This window comes from Rhipicephalus microplus, unplaced genomic scaffold, assembly GCF_043290135.1.
Source record: "Rhipicephalus microplus isolate Deutch F79 unplaced genomic scaffold, USDA_Rmic scaffold_56, whole genome shotgun sequence".
Classification (NCBI taxonomy): domain Eukaryota; kingdom Metazoa; phylum Arthropoda; class Arachnida; order Ixodida; family Ixodidae; genus Rhipicephalus; species Rhipicephalus microplus.
The window spans coordinates 1975570-1995144 of NW_027464629.1; the positions used below are offsets into that span (position 1 = coordinate 1975570).

At 43.5% G+C, this 19575-nt stretch overlaps 1 protein-coding gene across 1 annotated transcript in view; it reads left to right on the forward strand.

Moving 5' to 3' along the window:
• LOC119174295 (uncharacterized) overlaps window positions 1-19575 on the forward strand; it is a 201056-nt gene that overhangs the window by 121811 nt on the left and 59670 nt on the right. The window contains exons 10-14 of the mRNA XM_075884923.1: window positions 202-273; window positions 775-846; window positions 1492-1563; window positions 16136-16204; window positions 18841-18912. Of these exons, the coding sequence (XP_075741038.1) occupies window positions 202-273; window positions 775-846; window positions 1492-1563; window positions 16136-16204; window positions 18841-18912 (357 nt within the window). The remainder of the gene's footprint in view (window positions 1-201; window positions 274-774; window positions 847-1491; window positions 1564-16135; window positions 16205-18840; window positions 18913-19575) is intronic.

The following is a 19575-nucleotide window of genomic DNA, read 5'->3' on the forward strand; positions in this document are numbered from 1 at the left end:
AGTTTGGGCTAGTTGAGGACTGATAATTCACTTGTTTGTACTGCTTGGAGTGAATGAGGTAAGATATTAGGGCAATATACAGCTGATTCAGCACCTGTGTTTTCCTTCGTGTTTATTTCATTAGAGCGAACATGTCGATGTATATACATTTGTCTACTATACAGCTTCTAACGATTGCACTGTATTTTCCTCGAAACGCAGAGACCTCAGGAGCTGCTCGTTGATAGACGTACAAGAAGACTTGTTTGTTCATCCGAAGAACCTCACTCATCTGTGAGTATTGCGAACGCTTTTGCCATCTGCGTAATAGTAATGCTTTAGGTAGATTAGGTAGATGTAGTTGCTTGCTGCCTTCCACTTTTGTCGTGCTTTTCCGTAGTCAAGATTGCTGTGAATAAAACCACACTGCTCAGATATATATATATATATATATATATATATATATATATATATATATATATATATATATATATATATATATATATATATATATATATATACATATTGTGTGTGTGTGTTGTGTGTGTGTGTTGTGTGTGTGTGATTGGTTGCAGATGACTAGAGACAAACAATGCGATATAACCGTCGGTGGAGTCGTTAGAGATCTTGCTTGTCAACAATAGCTGTTGGTATCTGATAAGAGCACATTTCTCAGAATGAAGTTTTGCCATTTGAAATAATTACAAAAGCACAATTCACGGCCTGTATAAAACCTCGATATAGTGACGCAGTGCACTGGCATTTAGGTTGATCTTTTATTACATTTTTTTTCAGTTGGCTCGACGGCAACGATATTGAGTCCGTTCAACCACGTGCCTTCTCACATCTGAGTCGTCTCCAGGTTCTGTAAGTCGCACATCGCGAACGCTTTTCTTATACAATTTAGCACTACTTAAAAGGGCGATAATTTCCAGGAATCTAGGAAACAATTCTTAGTAACTTTTTTCATTTTATTTAAGACTTACCCCCGTATTCACAAACGCTCCTCGACTCTGATTTCTTCCTTCACTTGACTGAGTTGAGCACTGCGCCGCTTCTCGACTGAAATTTACACTGCGCTTTTCAAGAATCTCTGCAGATTATTGAGCATATGCAGTGACTCAGTTTGACAGCAGATGGCAATCCCCTCGACTTTTTCAAGTCAAGGTGAAGCGTTGAGTGAAGAAATGTTCTATCTTACGGCGGTTAGTGGTGTGAAACGCATGATGTAAAGTTACAACATGTCATGGTCGATGATATTTTTCTACATCACGTTGATTTTAACAACGTATTTTATAGGCCTCTAGTTTTCACGGTACATTTTATTAGTATCAGATTTCCTCAAACTGTACGATGCTGCATAACGAAGACACCACTGGAGTATTGGTTACTGAATTTCAATTGTTTTCACAGATGTTATTGTTTTCTATATGAACGGCTCGCATTGCAGTTGGTATCCAGAGTACTAGGCCTACGGTTGTGCTTGCTTCTAAAGATCTGACGCATCTCTAGGTCTCTGACAAGAAACAAGCTTGTCCGTCTCTCAGCGCACGACTTCACGGGTCTTGTGTCTCTCCGAACACTGTAAGTTGAATCTAGCACTTTAGGGACTTTTTATGAGTGTTTTGATGATATATTTAATTCTAATATTTGGAACACTGCTTTTCCAATGGTTCTAGGTCTGTATTACGCATTGTGTGTTTGTTCCTTCTCTGCCCAAAAAAAAAAGATGTATTGTTCAAGTCAGCCTTGACATGTGAAATCGTGAAGAGCGTAAACGAGCCATCAATCCAGCAAGCAAAAAAGAAAAAAAACAATATGTATATTTCCGCTTTCTTGTAGCACGTTGTTGTCCCAATTGATTGCTTCCTCGCAATTATTCCACTTTGCACTTTGCCTCTCCTGTGTTCTAATGACATCTTATATCCCAGTAGAAGTGAGTGCGACCGAATAAATAGTAAGATATTAAAAATTATTGGGTTGTAACGTCATAGAACCACCACATGGCTATAAGAGACACTGTAGTGGAGGGCTCAGAAAATTTCGACCACTTTGGATTCTTTATGGCACGCCTAAATTTAAGAACATGGGCCCCAAGCACTTGCGCTTGGGGCCCAAGCACCGCCGCGACCGGTATTCGAACACGCGACCTACGAGTCAGCAGCCAATAAACAGTAAGAGCAGCTGATGTTGCGGTAAAGGTGAACAGATAAGCTGTTTTCATCTGGTAAATGAATTAGATAAAAATGCAACTCAGACCCCAAGAGATTTCTTTTGTCTTGCTCTGTGGTACCTTGGTTCCGGAGCTCGGCTGTGGGTCACAGGGTCGCCAGTTCGGTCCTGGTCGCGTGGGTAGCATTTCAATGGAGGCGAAATGCTGAGCATCATTGGCTTTGCGATGTCAGCGCTTGTCAAAGAAGGCTTGATAGCCGACAGTACAGGAACCTTTCATTAGGCCATGCCCTATAACAATCTCGGGAAGCAGGCAGTGAAATCGAAGGTATTATCAATAAAATAATAATAATAATAATAATAATAATTATTATTATTATTATTATTATTATTATTATTATTATTATTATTATTATTATTATTATTATTATTATTATTATTATTATTATTATTATTATTATTATTAATATTATTATTATTATTATTATTATTGGCCCTTTTCAAGCAAAAGTGTTACTTTGACATGCCAACGAAATACACACGCCTTGTTCGTAAACTTCTGAAAATGGAAATGTGCTTTTGACCGGAAATATTTTACTGAAAGTATAATATGACTTCCTTTGCAAGCGCGGGAACTTTGGCGTACTTATTCAAAAAACTTCTTTATCTCACAGACTCGCTTGTGCTCGTAACAAAGTCAGATCAACAAATGTGCATGAATTTGTGCTGACTGTTGCTTATAGTAAATGGTGCTCAATAGCTTGACCGCATAAAAAGGCAAAGAAGGCAAACAGATTTCGCCTTCTTGGAAGAATAGGTCACTTTACCAAATATGTATAGTGCCTGTAACCCATCGGAGCTCGGTCGCATCATAAACTATTGTCAAAGGATCACGCCAGTTGGCACGCAAGAAGGACGTACATTCTGCTTGTTAAGAAAGTTAATTCATAATTGAAAAAAAACAGCATCCAATGCTATTGAAAAGAAACGTAAGGGCGTCCGATCTTGAAGGAAGCTCTATCTTCACTTTCTAGACTAAGAATCCGATAGTGTTACCGACACCATTCGAATCTTCTTCTCAGTCAACAGCCAGGCTTTGATCCTTCATGCAACCTCAAACATGTCGCGAAAAATAAAGTATTGGGCGTTTCAAGCTTTCCTAAAATACTTGCTGCAAATACAGTTGTGGAATGTCTAAAACCTCGCATTACAAGTGTATTTTGTGAACCTAAATAACGAGGGCTCGCAACCAAAGAACAGACTTCAAATTATTTTCCCCGTATATAAAGTGTGTATTATTTTTATGCATATTCGCTTTTTATAGAGCACGAATTGTTGATATTAAACTTTGACGCGAAACAATGAAAAGCATTGTGTGTGTCCATGAAGACTGTCTGCATGAGACTCTTGGAACAAGAAATAATTTCGAATACATTCACTTCAATTAATTTTTGGAAGGTGTTAGAGCAGCAGACAAAAAATGAGGGACAGTTAAAGACCAACAAAAAATGAATGCTACCTGAGCCACAAGGCGAGAAAAAGAAGTTGACCAGACGCGCGCTCGGTTTGCTACTCTGCTCTGCGGGAAAGAATAAAGTGGTGAAAAGAGAACTAGAATGAAACAGTAGGATGGGCAGAGTGACAAGCACACTTGAGGCAGCTCAGAAAATTTCTACAGGTGGTCACAAAGATCCATTGACATTAGGTGTTCACGATGCACACGGCAGCCCTACCGTTGCCGTGTGCATCGTGAACGCACGTGTCCATGCTGCTAGAATATCGGCTGCAGAAATGCTCAATATACAAAACATATTGACGCACAAAGAAACAGTGTCAGTAAGCCACCCTGAAATGAATGCTGAGTGAAAAAGCGAAGTAAGGGGGCTAGAATTTATTTTGCTCGTCACGGCAATCATTTGCTACTGTTTAGTCTATATTAGATCTACACCGCAGAGCAAAAGCCTCTTTCGATGACCTCCGTTTTAGTCAATTTTGTACATGCTTTTTCTATTTTAATTCTAGGAACTCAAATTTCTTAACTTTGCCTGACTCACTGCCAATGTTGGTTGCATTTGCTGTCCCTTGATTGAGATTCATGTAGCAATTATCTCTGTATAATTTTATTGCGCCAATTCTCGTCGGTTTGTGCGAAGCAACAGCCCAGATGAGGTTAAAATGGGGTACTCAAAAAAAGAAGAAGGCGATAAATGTAGTACATTCCCCGAAGCACAAGCTTCTTCATTGGCGTTTAGGAAAATCTCACCAATAACTTCTTCCCATAGGTTAAACAACATCACACACTCAGAAGTGATAAGTCAATAGTCACACCTTCCTCCCACTATCCCTACTTGAATTTTCTTCGTTTATCTTCACTCGGCTGCTTCCGTTTTCAACTTATTCTTAACTTCACCGAAAGTGGGTCATTCCTTGATAAGTACACGCGTTTTGTGCTAAAAAGCAAAATGGCGTATCTTCCGGTCAGATCTGTACAGCATCCTGGTGTCTCGCTCACTTGACGTTTCTTCTTGCGGAAGTTTGTGCATTTCGCTGGGATCCTACATGTTGTATCGTGTATTGGCATGTTGCGGTCAATACTGGCACTGGCGGTAGCAATGCTGGTGAAACCAGGAGACACCGCAACCACGGAGCTTACGTACGAGTCCCCTCATTCTTCCCCAGAGACGCACCAATGCAAACAGAACTACAAAGCCAAGCTGGCACTGCACAGTAAAGAATCGATCGCAAGCACGGACGCTGCAGGCGGTATATCTCCAAGCAGCATGACGCAGAAAATGAAAGCTGCATTCTGGCACTTCATAGATGAAAACACGAGATCAGTACAACATTTGTAGGACTTTGCAACCGGTGCTTTCTTCTAGATTGACCCATCTTTCTGTAACGGACTTCATCATCAAACATATATATTCTAGTTGTTCAACGCTAGTCGTCTCTTGATAAGAAGTTTGCTTCTATCACCTTCAAACCAATATGGGACCATAGCCCGCAGGCAACTGGTCAATTACCTTAAAGTACTACTCGTTTCTACCAGCCCCAAATGTATAGTGGCCTAAGTTGTTTTCTAAATCAACATTAGCCATCAAGCGAAAACATAGTGACAAGGCAAGGAGGAAGGAAGGAAGTATGTTTATTTACAGAAAGGCAGAGAGGTCGGCCTCAGCGATAGTTTGCTCTAGCCTGCTACTCTACACTGGGGGAAGAGAAAGGGGAAAAGAAAGATTAATGGATGACGATGGTGAGATAGAGAGGTGAGTATGTAGTGTTCTTTCTAGCTGAGATACATTTTAGAGCCGCGCACATAGTCCAGTTGTTTCTAAAAAGGTAATAACTGCTCTTGTGACCGCAGTTGCACTGTTGGTGTCTGGCCAAGGGCCCAATATGGTCTCATCAGTTAATGACCTACTGCGATATTGTTCAGTAGAAGAAATCAGTGTTTGTCGTTCACGTGCGTATGCTGGGCAGACACAAAATATGTGCTCAAGTGTTTCTGACACATCACAGTGTTCACAATTAGGACCGGTGTCACTGCGACCGATGATATGTGCGTAACGTCTAGTGTACGCTACACCAAGACGAATGCGGTGGATCATACTTGTGAGTTGCCGTTTCAATTTAGGAGGCATGCGGAACCTCATTTCCGGGTCCCATTTGTGAAGTCGCTGGTGTCGCCGTTTCGGTTTGGTCCAGTGCTGAAGTGTGTAGCTGCGCATCACGCAGCGAAGCAGGGCGTTCGTGTCAGCTCGTGAAAACGCAATGCGTACTTCAGGGGCACTGCTTAATGCATTTTTAGCTTCAGCGTCTGCCTCTTCGTTTCCCATCACGCCGCAATGAGCGGGAATCCACTGGAAAGTTATAAGATGGCCATTTGTTGAAGCAACCTGAATAAGTTATGTGATTTCTATTGCCAAGCTGTAATATGGACCTTGCTTCATAATGCAATTAATGGTTTGCAAAGCGGGTTTGGCATCACAGAAAATCGTCCAGGCTCGAGGTCGCTCTCCGGAAATAAACCTTATTGCCTCTCGGATAGCGACAAGCTCTGCGGCAGTTGATGTGGTTTTATGGTCCACTTTGAATCGTCGAGCGATATCCATGTCTGGGATGACAAAGGCTGCGGCGGAGGTGTTTAGCGTGGTAGACCCGTCGGTGTACACGTGCAGAGAATCACTGTACGTTGTATAAATGTGATATAGGGTAAGTTGTCTGAGGCCAACAGAAGAAATGAGCGACTTCTTCGTAATTCCAGGTATTGTAAAAGAGATAGGTGGTTTAGCCACCCATCTTGCTCCTGCTACGTGGCGAAGAATGAGAGCAAAGCTCTTCAATTTAGATTTAAGTACGGCGACATGCCTCGTCCACGATAGATCTCTGTGTACGACAACCCCAAGGAACTTGTGGTGCGTTACAGCAGGTATCGCTGTCCCATTAATAAATATCGGGTATTGCGACATATGCTTGCGCGTGAACGCAAGCACTGCGCATTTGTCGATTGAAAGAGTGAGCCCCTGACGTCGTAGATATTTGTATGTGATCGTCACTGCACGCTGTAGTCGAGCTCGCATTTGCGGACGAGTAGTTCCGGATGCCCATATGCATAAGTCATCAGCGTATGCAGTGATCTTCACCGTGCTGGGAAGTTCTGCTGCTAGGCCGATCATTGTGACATTAAATAGGATCGGGCTGAGAACTCCTCCTTGGGGAACACCACGATGAACCTTATATCGATCGGTGTCTCCGTTACATGTCGTCATGTAAGTGGTGCGGTCCCTAAGGTAGCTGAAAATCCAAGCGTACAGTCGTCCACCGATGTCGAAATCTTCCAGTGCGTCAAGGATCGCATAATGCAGCACATTATCATAGGCACCCTTAATGTCTAAGAAGACCGCCGCCACTAGTCTGCGTCGGCTTCTTTCCTCTTCAACGCTGGTGATCAAGTCGACCACACCATCAATGGCAGATCGGCCTCTTCTGAAGCCGTTCATAAATGCAGGAAAGGAGTTGTTGCTCTCTAGAAGCCACTCTAATCGTGCCAGTATCATTCTTTCCATCACTTTTCCGACGCAGCTGGCTAACGCGATTGGTCTGTAGGAGGAAAGTGCATAAGGACACTTCCCCGGCTTGAGCAGTGCAATAATGCGACTGCATTTCCAGTTAGCTGGGACTTCTCCTGACTCCCATGAGGTGTTATAATGAGATAACAGGATACGTCGTGCTTCTGTATCAAGATGGTTGAGTGCAGCATACGTGATTCCGTCAGGTCCTGGTGCCGATGATCGGCGGGAGGCAGAAATCGCAGCGTCAAGCTCATGTATTGTAAAACGTACATCAAGGCGCTCGTCAGACGATGGAGGCGCAATGGTAGTAAGAAGCTCATTAGTGGCAAGATCATCAGTGGTGTCCACGATGAGGCTACAGTAGTCACTGGCTATCTCAACTTCTGTCCGTCCCTGATGAAGAGCAACAGCTTGAAATGGTTGATGTTGTTGGGGAGTTGTCTGCAAACTTCGTACCACCCGCCAGATCTTAGATAGAGGTTGCCTGGGGTCCAGAGATCCACAGAAATTTCTCCAACTTTGCCTGTCAATCTTGTCAAGATGCCGAAGAACATGTCGTTGAGCTCGACGACAGGTGGAAAGTTCTGAAGGTGACTTCGTTCGTCTGTATCGGCGTTCGGCACGGCGACGGATTGCACGAAGGGCCTCGTATTGGGAGTCAACTGCTGATCTCTGCATCGGTAGGTTAACCTGTTTGGTTGTGTCACGCAGTGAAAAAGCAATGAAGTTTTCTACCTCGGATGGATCAGTCGTGTGCTCACAGCCAGACTTGACAGATGCCTTGAACAGTGTCCAGTCGGTTTGACGGATGTAGCGTGTGTGCGTGCGGCGAAACCACCTGAACTGAACATAGGTTGCAAGGTGGTCACTGCCGCGAGTGTCCAAATCTGTGCACCAACATGCGGAAGACAGAAGGTTTCTGGAAAGGAAACAGAGGTCGAGGCAGCTGCTGTAGGACGGGCCACGAACATATGTAGGTGATCCGTCGTTGAGTACGCTTAGTCCATAGTTGTATATAAAATTGGCTAAATCCTTTCCGCGATAATTCGTTGTAGTGCTACCCCAGAGAGGATGATGTGCATTAAAATCGCCGATCACAATGTGTGGCCTTTGTTCTGTTTGAAGAATGGTCCCCAGGTGGAAGCAGTCCATCTGTGCGCTTGGGTGTATGTATCCTCCTATTACGGAGAATGTTCGCTTTTTATGTGTTATAGTCAGGCTCACGTAATCATTGTTGGTATGCGACGCGACTTCGTGTCTCAAGAATGTCAAATCACGGCGTATACAAACGAGAACTTTGCTCGTACGTTGATCACTGCGGGACCAAATCTGGATATATCCATATATACGAAAAGGTGAAACCATATTCGGTTCACATATAACGATAACAGGAAATTTATATTTAAAAACCCATTGTCTGAAGACTGACAGACGGCCACGTAGGCCACGAGCATTCCATTGCATAACAAGCGACTGGCGCATGCGTTCTTCGAACATCAGTGCCATGTTCACTTACTGAAGAACCAGTAGAAGAGGCTCCAAAACCTCAAGTAGCTGCACAGCCGCCTTAGCAGCGGGAGTGTTTAGCCTGCTGAGAATCTTACGCATCGAACCCATCAAATTTTTAAGCATAGCCTTGACATCTGTGTTGTCCATCTTCTTGTTTTCTTCATTGGAGGTAGGGGCACTATGTGATGATGGCGCTACCGTAGCTCTTGACGGTAGTGAAGGCCACTGAGTCTCCGACGTGGGGAGAGCCAATTACTGGTTATATTGTACTTGCGTAGACTGTATTGGCATTTGAGCATCTGTATCCTCCTTTCTGGCCGACAAAAAAAGGCTAGGAGGTGGTGAGGGCACGGTTTTGTGTGTCGAATTCGATAAGCTATGAGCACTGCTGCTTCGTTTGCGTCGATGTCGCGAACGATGTTTACGGCGCCGTACAGCCCTTGCAGCTTCTCTGTGAGTGGAGTGGTCTCGAACCATCTTTTTCAGGATACTAATTTCATTCCTCATTTTGGGACATTCCTTTGATGTTGCGTCGTGGGCGCCTGAGCAGTTTGGGCATTTGGCCACAGCATAGCAGTTATCACCATCATGAGGGCCACCGCAATGCTTGCAGGTTACTGCACCCTTGCAAACTGCACTAACGTGCCCAAATTTCATGCATTTATGACATTGCAGAGGTTTTGGTACGTAAGGACGTACCGAGTGCCTCACGTGCCCAACTTTTACATGTGTGGGTAACGTCTTCGACTGAAACACTACTTTAACACATCGCGTGCGTCCAAAGCGGTGGAAGCCAAGCACGGGAGCCGACGATGACAGCAGTTTCTCGAGACTCGAGTCTGTTATCTCCTCATCGACATCGTATATAACTCCTGTTGTCGTTTCTTCGTCGTACGCGGAGAATGCGCGAACCGGAATATTTCCTAATCGAACAATCGCTTTCAGCGTGTCCATTAAGGCCTTCGCAGTGACCTCCACGGACAGTATGTTCTTTCGGGTATTTATGCGTATTTCTGCGACTTTCCCTGGAGCGATGAGCTCAAAGTACTCTGTCAGGCTCTGCCTATTTAGAGAGTTCAAGATGTCTGTCTTCGATGTCGGCACATACGAAATTGTGTACGACCGCATGCTACTCGCCTTAGTTTGTGCTTGCCGGCTAGTGGGCGATGTCCGGCTGATTTTCCTCTTCAGGCGTCGGCTTGGTACGACCACGTAGTCGCTGTCCGAAGCCATATCTTCAACGGAGGAGTCATCAGAATTGTCATCGTGGGCCCCGTTTGGGCTGGGGTGAGAACTTGCGTCAGACGCACTATGATGTGGTCGGCCCGGTCCCGGTTGCTGGATGGGGATTAGATCCTCCATTCTAAGGGGGAACGCCCCTTCGAGGTGTGTCGATTATTGAAAAAACTTGGCAAAAGAATTAGGAAACTCACAGAGCTCGAAACAGAGGCTGTTCTCTGTGACAACTTCTTCTTCCTCCAGTGTAGTCAACAAGGCAAGGAAATTTCTAGTCTAATTAAATCGGACGAACGACGTCTTTTTGCAAGCTATGTACACACGAACGACTCAATTTTTCAAGCTACATACCAACAGGCTAAGCACAAGAGTCTTCTACGACAAGTTTACCTATGGCGTAGAAAAATTTTTCGCGCTTACTGGCAGCCTATCAGACATTGTTGCCCAAGGGACTTCACTGCGTAGCGTGATTTTGTCCGTCTAGCCTATAAAATTCACTCGTCACTGCGCCCTTCTGTAGTGAACATGTTATCTTGAAGAAAGTGCATCACCTCATCTAAAGGAAGCCGCGTTAAGCATATTTACTTCGTTTACCCTGTCATCACACCTACGGAAAAAGCAGTACTTAGTCAAGCTGCAGTACTCGTACTCGTACCTTTTTCGCCGTTTCCACTTTTTATCATTGCGCTTTTTTGTTGAAGAATGAATAATAAGGAACTAGCCCGATTCGTAGCCCTGCAATAATCGTTTTCAGCAATAGAGTAGAATGTGCAGTTTGGGTGAATCGAGGGCCAAATTGCAAGTGGTGAGCGTGTATGGCGTGATAATTACTTGTAAGCACGCCTCATATCATAGCACCTGAAAATCATGATTGTAGTCACTCTAGTGTCCATACTTGTCATTGCAATTGCCGACTTCAGCAACACATTTCCTTGAGCCAAGGAGAATAGACGGATGCAAGAATTTCTATTTGAGGGGGGGGGGGGGGGTACTCGTTTTCCGCGTACCCAGACACAACCCACGCAGCAGCCAATCAGAGAGTAACAATACAGCGCCATCTTGGATATCCTCACTCAACTGCAATTTGTATGTACTTTTGTGAGACAGCGCCGTCTATTATACTGTTCGGAAGAGCCTGCCTTCTTTTTTTTCCTCGTCTCTCTTTTTTGCCGTTACGCGTGACGCACGACAAGGTTAGACTACGGGGACCTTCGCCCCGAATAATCTGATAAGCTCTAGAGGCGAATCTGTCGCATCCAAACACGAATATTCAGCAGATACAAGAGATGTCCATGTCTCGCGGCCAGCTAGCATGAGAGAACAGTCTGGTTAGGGCGCACACTGCGCTTGCACAGAATAAGTTTATTTTCTCCATCTGTGTCCAATTTTTTCTAACGCTTAGTCTTTGTGGGAATACGGTAATTCAAGTAAAGATAGAAAGGGGGCTTTTTTCGGAAGGGAGAGGTACAGAGCTGCAGCCACTGAAGTGTTGTTCGAATGGATGCGCATATGCAGTGACGTCGATGTCTTCTCTGCTAGCCGACAGTACGTCAGGCGTTGACGTGTTATTAGGTCTGTAGGGCTATCACATATGGGTCCCAAAAGGAACCAGAGTCGGCCATGGGGTTTTTCCACGTGCCGTATCACTGCCACTCTCCGGGTGCGGTCACGTGGAGAATCCACATCCCCGCCGGGAAGCCCACACTTTGGCTTCTGAAAGCACTGCCGGCCGTCCTTGTGGTCGCGTATTTGCCAAAGCTTCGTGTTTGTGTTCCTTGGTTTGACACTTGCAACAGATTTCGCTGCAACATAGTCAGGCTTTCGTTTCTGTTTGTGTGTGTGTGTGTGTGTGTGTGTGTGTGTGAGCTGGTGAATAAATATCATCCCTCACGGCGCTTGTGCTTGCGGTCCCAGATTGACAGGAACAATAACATAAAGGGTCCGGCAAGGAAAGAACATACGATGCAATAACATCGTGACTATTTGAAGCAAGAGGCGACTTCCGGCAATGTTGGTGCCCCGCAATCACCAATCAGCGCAGAACAGACAAAGAACAAGAAAAGGATCAGAGACAAGCGCTTTCCTACATCTGAGGATTTATTGAGAAACGCTGCATGTGTATATGTTGGCATACCACATCACGTGACAGTGCATGAGCAGTCTCGTAACAAGCGCCAAGGAGCAGAAAGATGTTATCCGACATGACAAAAATATGACGCAGCAATTCACAGGAAAAAGCAATGCAACGCAAGTCACGGGCGTGCACTGTGGTTTACGGGGTCAAGGAAGGACACTATTTCTTAGGGTCAAGGCAACAGAGGGCTTGCCGACACAGATACCCTTAGCAATAATCTAGGTCGTGGTAGTGTTGGCCCGAAAAGAGCTGACTTTTCTTGAGAGGGTTAATCACGGTGTACACCAGTAATATGCTCGTATTGATTATTTTGTGCATTTGTTTGTCACATATTTTGTCATGTGAGATAAGTTCATTTTGCCTAACCTGTTGACCATGTCTCCGCGATATTTTATTTTTTTGCGCGCGCTAATGTGACGAAGTGTGCTCACGTATATATACATGCGCCTTTTTAAAATGAATCCTAAATTGGAAAAGCACGCTTGTCTATGTTCTCATTATTCTCATTATTCGTCATCACGGAAGCAATATGTGAGGGTCAGTGACGGCATTTCTGACTTATTACATGTACACTAAGGAGTGCCGCAAGGATCCGTGCTTGCACCATTATTGTTTTTAGTGTACATAAATGGTATTTATTTCTCAGTTCAATCACCTGTGCAAATCTGACGTTTTGCGGACGATTGTGTTATTTATGCCAACATTTTTTAGCATTCTGATCAAGCCAGACTCAACGATGCATTGCAATTCATCTGCGTCTGGTGTGGTAAGTGGGGTTTGAAGCTCAACGCATCAAAAACGGCATCCATCACAGTTACGAACAAAAAAACCTATTAGAATTCCAATATACTATTAATAACGCTTATGTTAAAAAGGCTACGCGAGTGAAATATCCGCCCGTGTACTCAGATTTGGGTGCACGTGAAGAACCTCAGGTGGTCGAAATTTCCGGAGCCCTCCACTACGGCGTCTCTCATAATCATATGGTGGTTTTGGGACGTTAAACCCCACAAATCGATCGAGTGAAATATCCGGGTGTTGCGCTTACAAGCAATTTAAGTTGGGAAACTCATATGGATAACATCTGCAGGAATGCGCTAAAGAAGGTAGCATTTTTAAAACGTAAAGTGCGTCGCACTTCACCTTTTATAAAACTAACAGCTTACAAAGCGCTTACAAGGCCCAAGTTAAAATATGCATACCTGGTTTGGGCGCCCTATCATAAATACTTAGTTAAAAAAATAGAGAGGATGCAAAACCTGGCTCTGAGGTTCATTTATTTTAGGTACTCTCGTTTTGCAAGCGTCTCTGCCTTTCACGAGAAGGCAAATCTGAAAACACTCGCTCATCGTAGAATAGTCTCTCGATTAAAATTTATCCACCAATTGTACCTTGGTTGCTTCAAAATTCAACCCTAGCGCTACATAACCAACCTGTCCGTGCGCTTTGACCGTATTCATTATAATAAAACAGTTAGACAACCATTCACTCATCTGAACATTCATCAGTACTCAGTATTCCCTCATGCTCTTCCATTATGGAACAAGTTACCTCAGGAGGTCTTTAACGCGGACATGACACAATTGTTCGGCCATCTCGTCAATGACCTAACACTTGATTTTTAATAGGCAATATATTACGTTCCTCATTAGTGCTGAGATTTTTTGTATTTCGGTATGAATGCCATTATTGCTATGTATTATTTATATTTTTCCTGATGTTGAGAATTTCCCTATTTTTGTACCTAGTATTGTATTTTCTTATATTTTATATTCTGTTTTCTCAATGACATTTGTTACCCACTCCTGCTTGGGCCTGAACAGGGCCTCAGTATTTGTAAATAAATAAATTAATTATTGTCCCCTGCCCATTCACCGGTTGTTGGCGGTAAATTAGCAAATAAGGCTATATCAAAACTTTGCATCTTGGCACGACATAACTCAAATGTCTAGCGCAGTTTTATCAAGACGGGCCCACACAAAAGAAAAACACAGTATTGCCTTACTGTTGTTTCCTTCGTGTGCAGACTTGTCCCTTTCGCCCTGGTTCGTGTTCATGAATCTCCGCTAAACACTTAAGGTGAGCATAGATATGTCGGCAATGGGTCAACGGGAAACACGAAAGAAAGCGTGTCGCAGCTTGGAGATCGCTGTTACAATGTAGCAGTAGTGCAGTGGTGAATGGACAAGCTTATGGTAACGCTGCATCTTCTCTTGAAAGCGTGGTGACCAGCTGGGACTGAAAGAGAACAAGCAGGAAGCATTACTGCTTCTTCTTACTTACGTGCGCTGTTTCTCGGGTCACTCGTTGCACTGATACTTAACCAAAGACGCCAGTCAAGTTGGAATAAATGCGAGAAGTCTACTTCGCGTGAACAAAGTAAGACACCGTTCGTGATGAAGCGAATTACATAAGCAGAGACCGAGTGAGTAAAGATCGGAAAGTATAATGGCAAGAAGAAGCTGCCCGTATGTCGCGCACGCAGCTCTAATCTACACAAAAAGTGCCAGATATAAGACAAATTTAAGTATGTGTGTTTGCGTGCTTGTATTTTGCGGCAGCATCGGTGGTAGGCGGGTAACTGCCCGTAACCAGAGATGTGTTCTCATAACAGCTTTCGATGTAAAAGCTGACATCGGCAGTGTTGGCCCGATGAATCCAAAGAATAAATGTCAGTGTCGCAGCATTAGCCGAAACCCAGCATTCTTAATGGTGATCAGATATTTTATATGGCCCTACCAGGCCTCCGAACCTTTTTTTTTCAGTAGACACTAATGTTCGTGCAACGTCAGCTGTGGTTGCAGCACCGGCCATCTAATTTCATAAGCAATACAACATTACTCATATGATGCATACGTCACGTCAGGTTCAACGTCAGTTGCAGTTGGGCGCCATCCGCCTAAGTTGATTTATGTAGCGGTGTCTAGGGCTAGCGTCCTCGCAAGCACCAGCGCTTCATATCAGCTTACCGATTCTGGTGCTGCGAAAATTCATGTAGGTGTTGGAATCGTTACGCAACTTGTCAACCACTGGTTTCATAAAACATATTCGGCTGTTAAAGTAAGTGTGTTTGTGCATTTATACATATATTTAGTGCCACTTCGTAATGATTCGCGCATTGAAATTTATTGCATCACAGTCACCTTCCATCCGGATGCTTCACATAAAATCTATTCCTGTTGTATGTTACATCTGGTGATTTTTTTAATAGCATAGCCCGCTATTGCATGACACAAATTTGAGAGTTCACCTATACGTGACTCACAATATTTGAATGAGTGTAGAGCGCATCGCGACAGCCGGGATAGCGATCACTCATTGCCTGCGATAGACGTCAGTAACCGAAGCCAATTGTCAGATTTGGAGAACTATTTACCACACGGCAATACCCGAATGTTTTACGCGAGTACAACTCGCTGTTGCGCTAATGATTGACTACTGAATTTTCGCATGTTACACTTTCAGGAATACAGGTGTGCAGTATAATAATTCCTCTATCGCACGTTGCATTTTAGGACTAAAAGAAGAAGTATATAGCACAATTCTCATTGCGTGAACGCTCTCTCACGGTCGCTGTTTATTATACGGCGTGATATTGCTATAACACGTTTTAACATTCAAAGGGAATCGTGCATATCTTGCGACGACGCACTTTCTTTCCCGCAGGGTTCGCGTCACATGATTTCTGATCGCGGGATTTAAATCCGCTGATGCTGCCACGTTTACATGAAGGCGAAACGCCGTAGGCAGCACACCTAGATATTTAGGCGCAAGTTAAAGAGCACTGGGTGATTGACATTTATGGAGCCCTCCAATGTGGTATCCTCATAATACTATAATCGATTTTAATGACCACCCCTCCATAATACTACATATTAATACAAAGAATACAAAAATGAACTTTAGGAACTATCCGCGCTGTTGCCGTTCCTTCGACCTTCTCCCTCCTAGGTTTTATAGGTTCAAACGTATAACACTGGTTATAGGTTATATGTTGCCATAGGTTTAAAGTGTGTTTATCCTTCGTACACAGGAACCTGGCTTACAACAAGCTGTCCGACGTGACGGGAGCATTTACTGTCTTGGGAAGCCTGCGGACACTGTAAGTTATTCGCTCGTCAAGCTCCTTCTGAACTTTTGAAAACTGCTTAGTGTAGAAGCAAATTGAGGGCACATAAGAGCATGTACTTCAAAAAAAGGGAGGTGAGGTAGCTAGGGTAGCATAAGGCCGACAAATATTTTTTTGTGGTCACAGTGTAAACGTTGTGGTGGCACGGAACATGGAGGAAATCGAAAGACAGCTTATGAGAAAGCGCGCATAGTTTTCGCAAGCCAAACATATTCGAAGTTGCTCCCCTCGTACTTGGCTGGCTTTTCAATGCCCTCTTCACCAGTAATTTTACCTGGACCGAGAAAGAAAGTAGAGCGACAGAAAAGGGGCACTCGCCGAGCAGTAATACCCACGTGAGTGCATTCGTTATAGCTCACGCAGAAAGTGTAAGCCTATAGCTAGAGGTACTCGACGCGTTGCTTGCCTGTAATATTACGCGAGCCTTTGACTAAACGTTAAAACTTCAGTTTCAACACTTGAGATGCTAAGGGTCACAGTCAGAAAGCCTTCTGTGTGCTTGACTTGGACCACGACTTCTGACAACAAAGGCAACAAAGGCGGCTAAGGGAACATCTATTTAATACAATGAAGATGTACAAATTCGAGAACAAGCTTAGGGACAGTTTTTACAAGTCTAATAAATTCTAATAAAGCGAAAACATAAAAAAAGCTCGAAACTTTAGGCTAAGAAAAAAATACTAATAATTGTAATCATTCTCTTGCGCATACAAAATCATTGAGTGTAACGAAGTAAGAAATACAAGATTAGCACCAGTCAGTCTGGACGAGTGTCCATGCGCTTATTATGCAATGGCACTTAAAAGTTACAGGCAAACGTGAAATGATGAAAAAAAATGGATGAGAAAATGCCTGAGAGAAAAGAGGAAAAAAAGTGGTAGAATTTCTGACATCTGCTCCTGTATTTCTTCTGTCGTTTGTGGTACCGTTTGGGGTCGAATGTTAACATAATCTAGTTACGCCGCCTTCTGCACTTTCTTTATGTAACATCATGTAGACACTTTGACGGTATTTATCTAATAATGTAGAAACTGGGTAATTTCATTTGGGCCCTTGATTAGTTCACCTAAAAGAGAAAAAGAAACAGCTAGGTGAAAGGCAAAGACGACGCGACTACCACTCTAATTCAAACAAATGGTCGGAGGGCACACGGTCAGTTGCTTTTACGCTTTGTCTTGTTCGATTCTGGCGAATAATAGAGTACATACTCATTTCTGTAAGTTGTTGCAAGTGAGCTCTCGCGTGAAGACAGTGCCTCGTTCCTGGGTTTTGTCACATTAACACCTTTATACACCAGACATGCTATAAAAGAAAATTGGCGATACAGAAATAACTTCCTTAGTCAATAGTCTGGCCTCGTAACGTCCAAATTATTGACTATTTACTTCAGAATATTTGCCGCTGGTGTTAGGATGACACGATTTCAAGCCTGTTCAACGAGAAATTTCTCTTTAAAAATAAAAAAATGAAATATATAGGGCGCTTGAGCTTCGCCATTAAGAGTGTAATGTGATAGCATCATCTGGTTATGCTCGCGTGGTATTCTCATACGCTTCAATGAAACTTCATTTTGACATATTTGGTAGGTAATCATAAGCTAAAACGAACAGTGAAATACAGAACACACCCCACAGAGAAAAGAAACGATACACACACGTGCGTCATCTATGAACTGCTTTATTCAGTATTTGTCAATGCATACTTATGTCCAAGGCTTGTATTCTGATTCACTTGCCTTGCATCGCTTCTCAGGGATGCCCTTCTAAAAATAAGGAAGTTCTGGTTGAGTGACATTGCTCGTTTAGAAAGTCTCTGGAACGCACCACTAGCCCGTGTTGGAGAGAGCAATAATCGAGAGAGCAATGTTTATTGATGAAATGGACGTGCATATATTCACGTTACCAGCGCGTCTTTTAGGGACCATTTTTGTACGCTCACGTTTCAATACACTCGTCAACACTGGGTTTTCGTTACTTATGCTATCGGCACAGAAACTCGTAGTTCACGAAAGCTTCGCTTGAAAAACAAGCACGCAAAGCAATACGTTATGATTTCTGCGCAGCGTAAACAATATTTGTGAATATCCTCACTAGCATGAGCACTACATACCGGCTTAGCGCTTCTGATGTTGCTAATACAGATGCTTCTTTTGCCATTATTACACAACAGTAAAGAATTGGTTACATAGATCATGCGCAACTATGTATGTGCGTGCAACATTCGTACATTTCTGTAGCGTCACTTCGTAACATTTCACTCATCAAAAATTTACAACTCAGTCATCTTCGATTTGCATTTTTTCCCATAACAACGATTCTCAAGCTATGTGGGATCTCCCAACTTTTTTAAGAGATGTGGTATTCTTGCTGTCTTCTTTTGACATACCTTCTCATTTTATGTGCAAGCGGGTTGTTTGTTGGTGAGCGCCTTAGTCACTGAATTAGAGAAAGGAAATGCTTTTCTTGTTCAATGCTGTGTATCATAATAATTTCTTTCTTTATGCGCGTGTGTGCTCATTTTCTCCTGTTATATAACTTGTATTACAAGCAATTCTAATATTGCCACTCTGTAGTTTCTTTTATAGTTGAATATTTTTTTACTTCTTCCAGAGACCTGGAGGGCAACAGACTCGACGTCATCCCTGACGACACATTCTGGCCTCTTAGAAGCATCGAATCACTGTAAGAATCATGGCTGTCTTCGCATGCAAAACTGTTGCGGCGTGCACGAGTGTTATGGTTATGAGGCAGATTATCCGACCAGAACTATCGATGCGAGAATAGTACGTATAATTAGCGGCTGGCTGACAAGTTTTCAAAACAACACAAACGAAGTCTCATGGTGCTTCAGTCACAGTTGGACACACATCCTATATTTATAGGTAGACTGAAATAACCATACGATTCTCGTGAAACAGCTACTGGGTATTGTGCGCCCATCACTTGCAAGTCTTGAGTGGGTACTATGAATCGAAGAGCTGCAATAAAACGTGATGCGCCTGATATCCTGAACGCAGCACTATGGAACATTTCATTGCAGTTCAAGATCACACAAGCATTTTGCTAGTGCGCTCGGTTCTTCCTATCTCCGTATTTCTTTATCCCTTAATCTCACTATCCCAGCATAGAATGGCCACCACCTCCTCTATTTTATCAATGCCAGCCAGATGCGCCCAATCCAGCTGTTCACCACCCTCTCCTCTAGCCCTTTTCCGCCCTCCCATCGCCTAGCGTTCGGGTGTGCTTTGAGGCCATGGGGGAGGGTATCCCCTGATGCAGTCCTTCATGTTGGATATCATCTGAAGTAAATTTTTGTTCAGTTGTGTACAGATCTGTGGGGTGGCG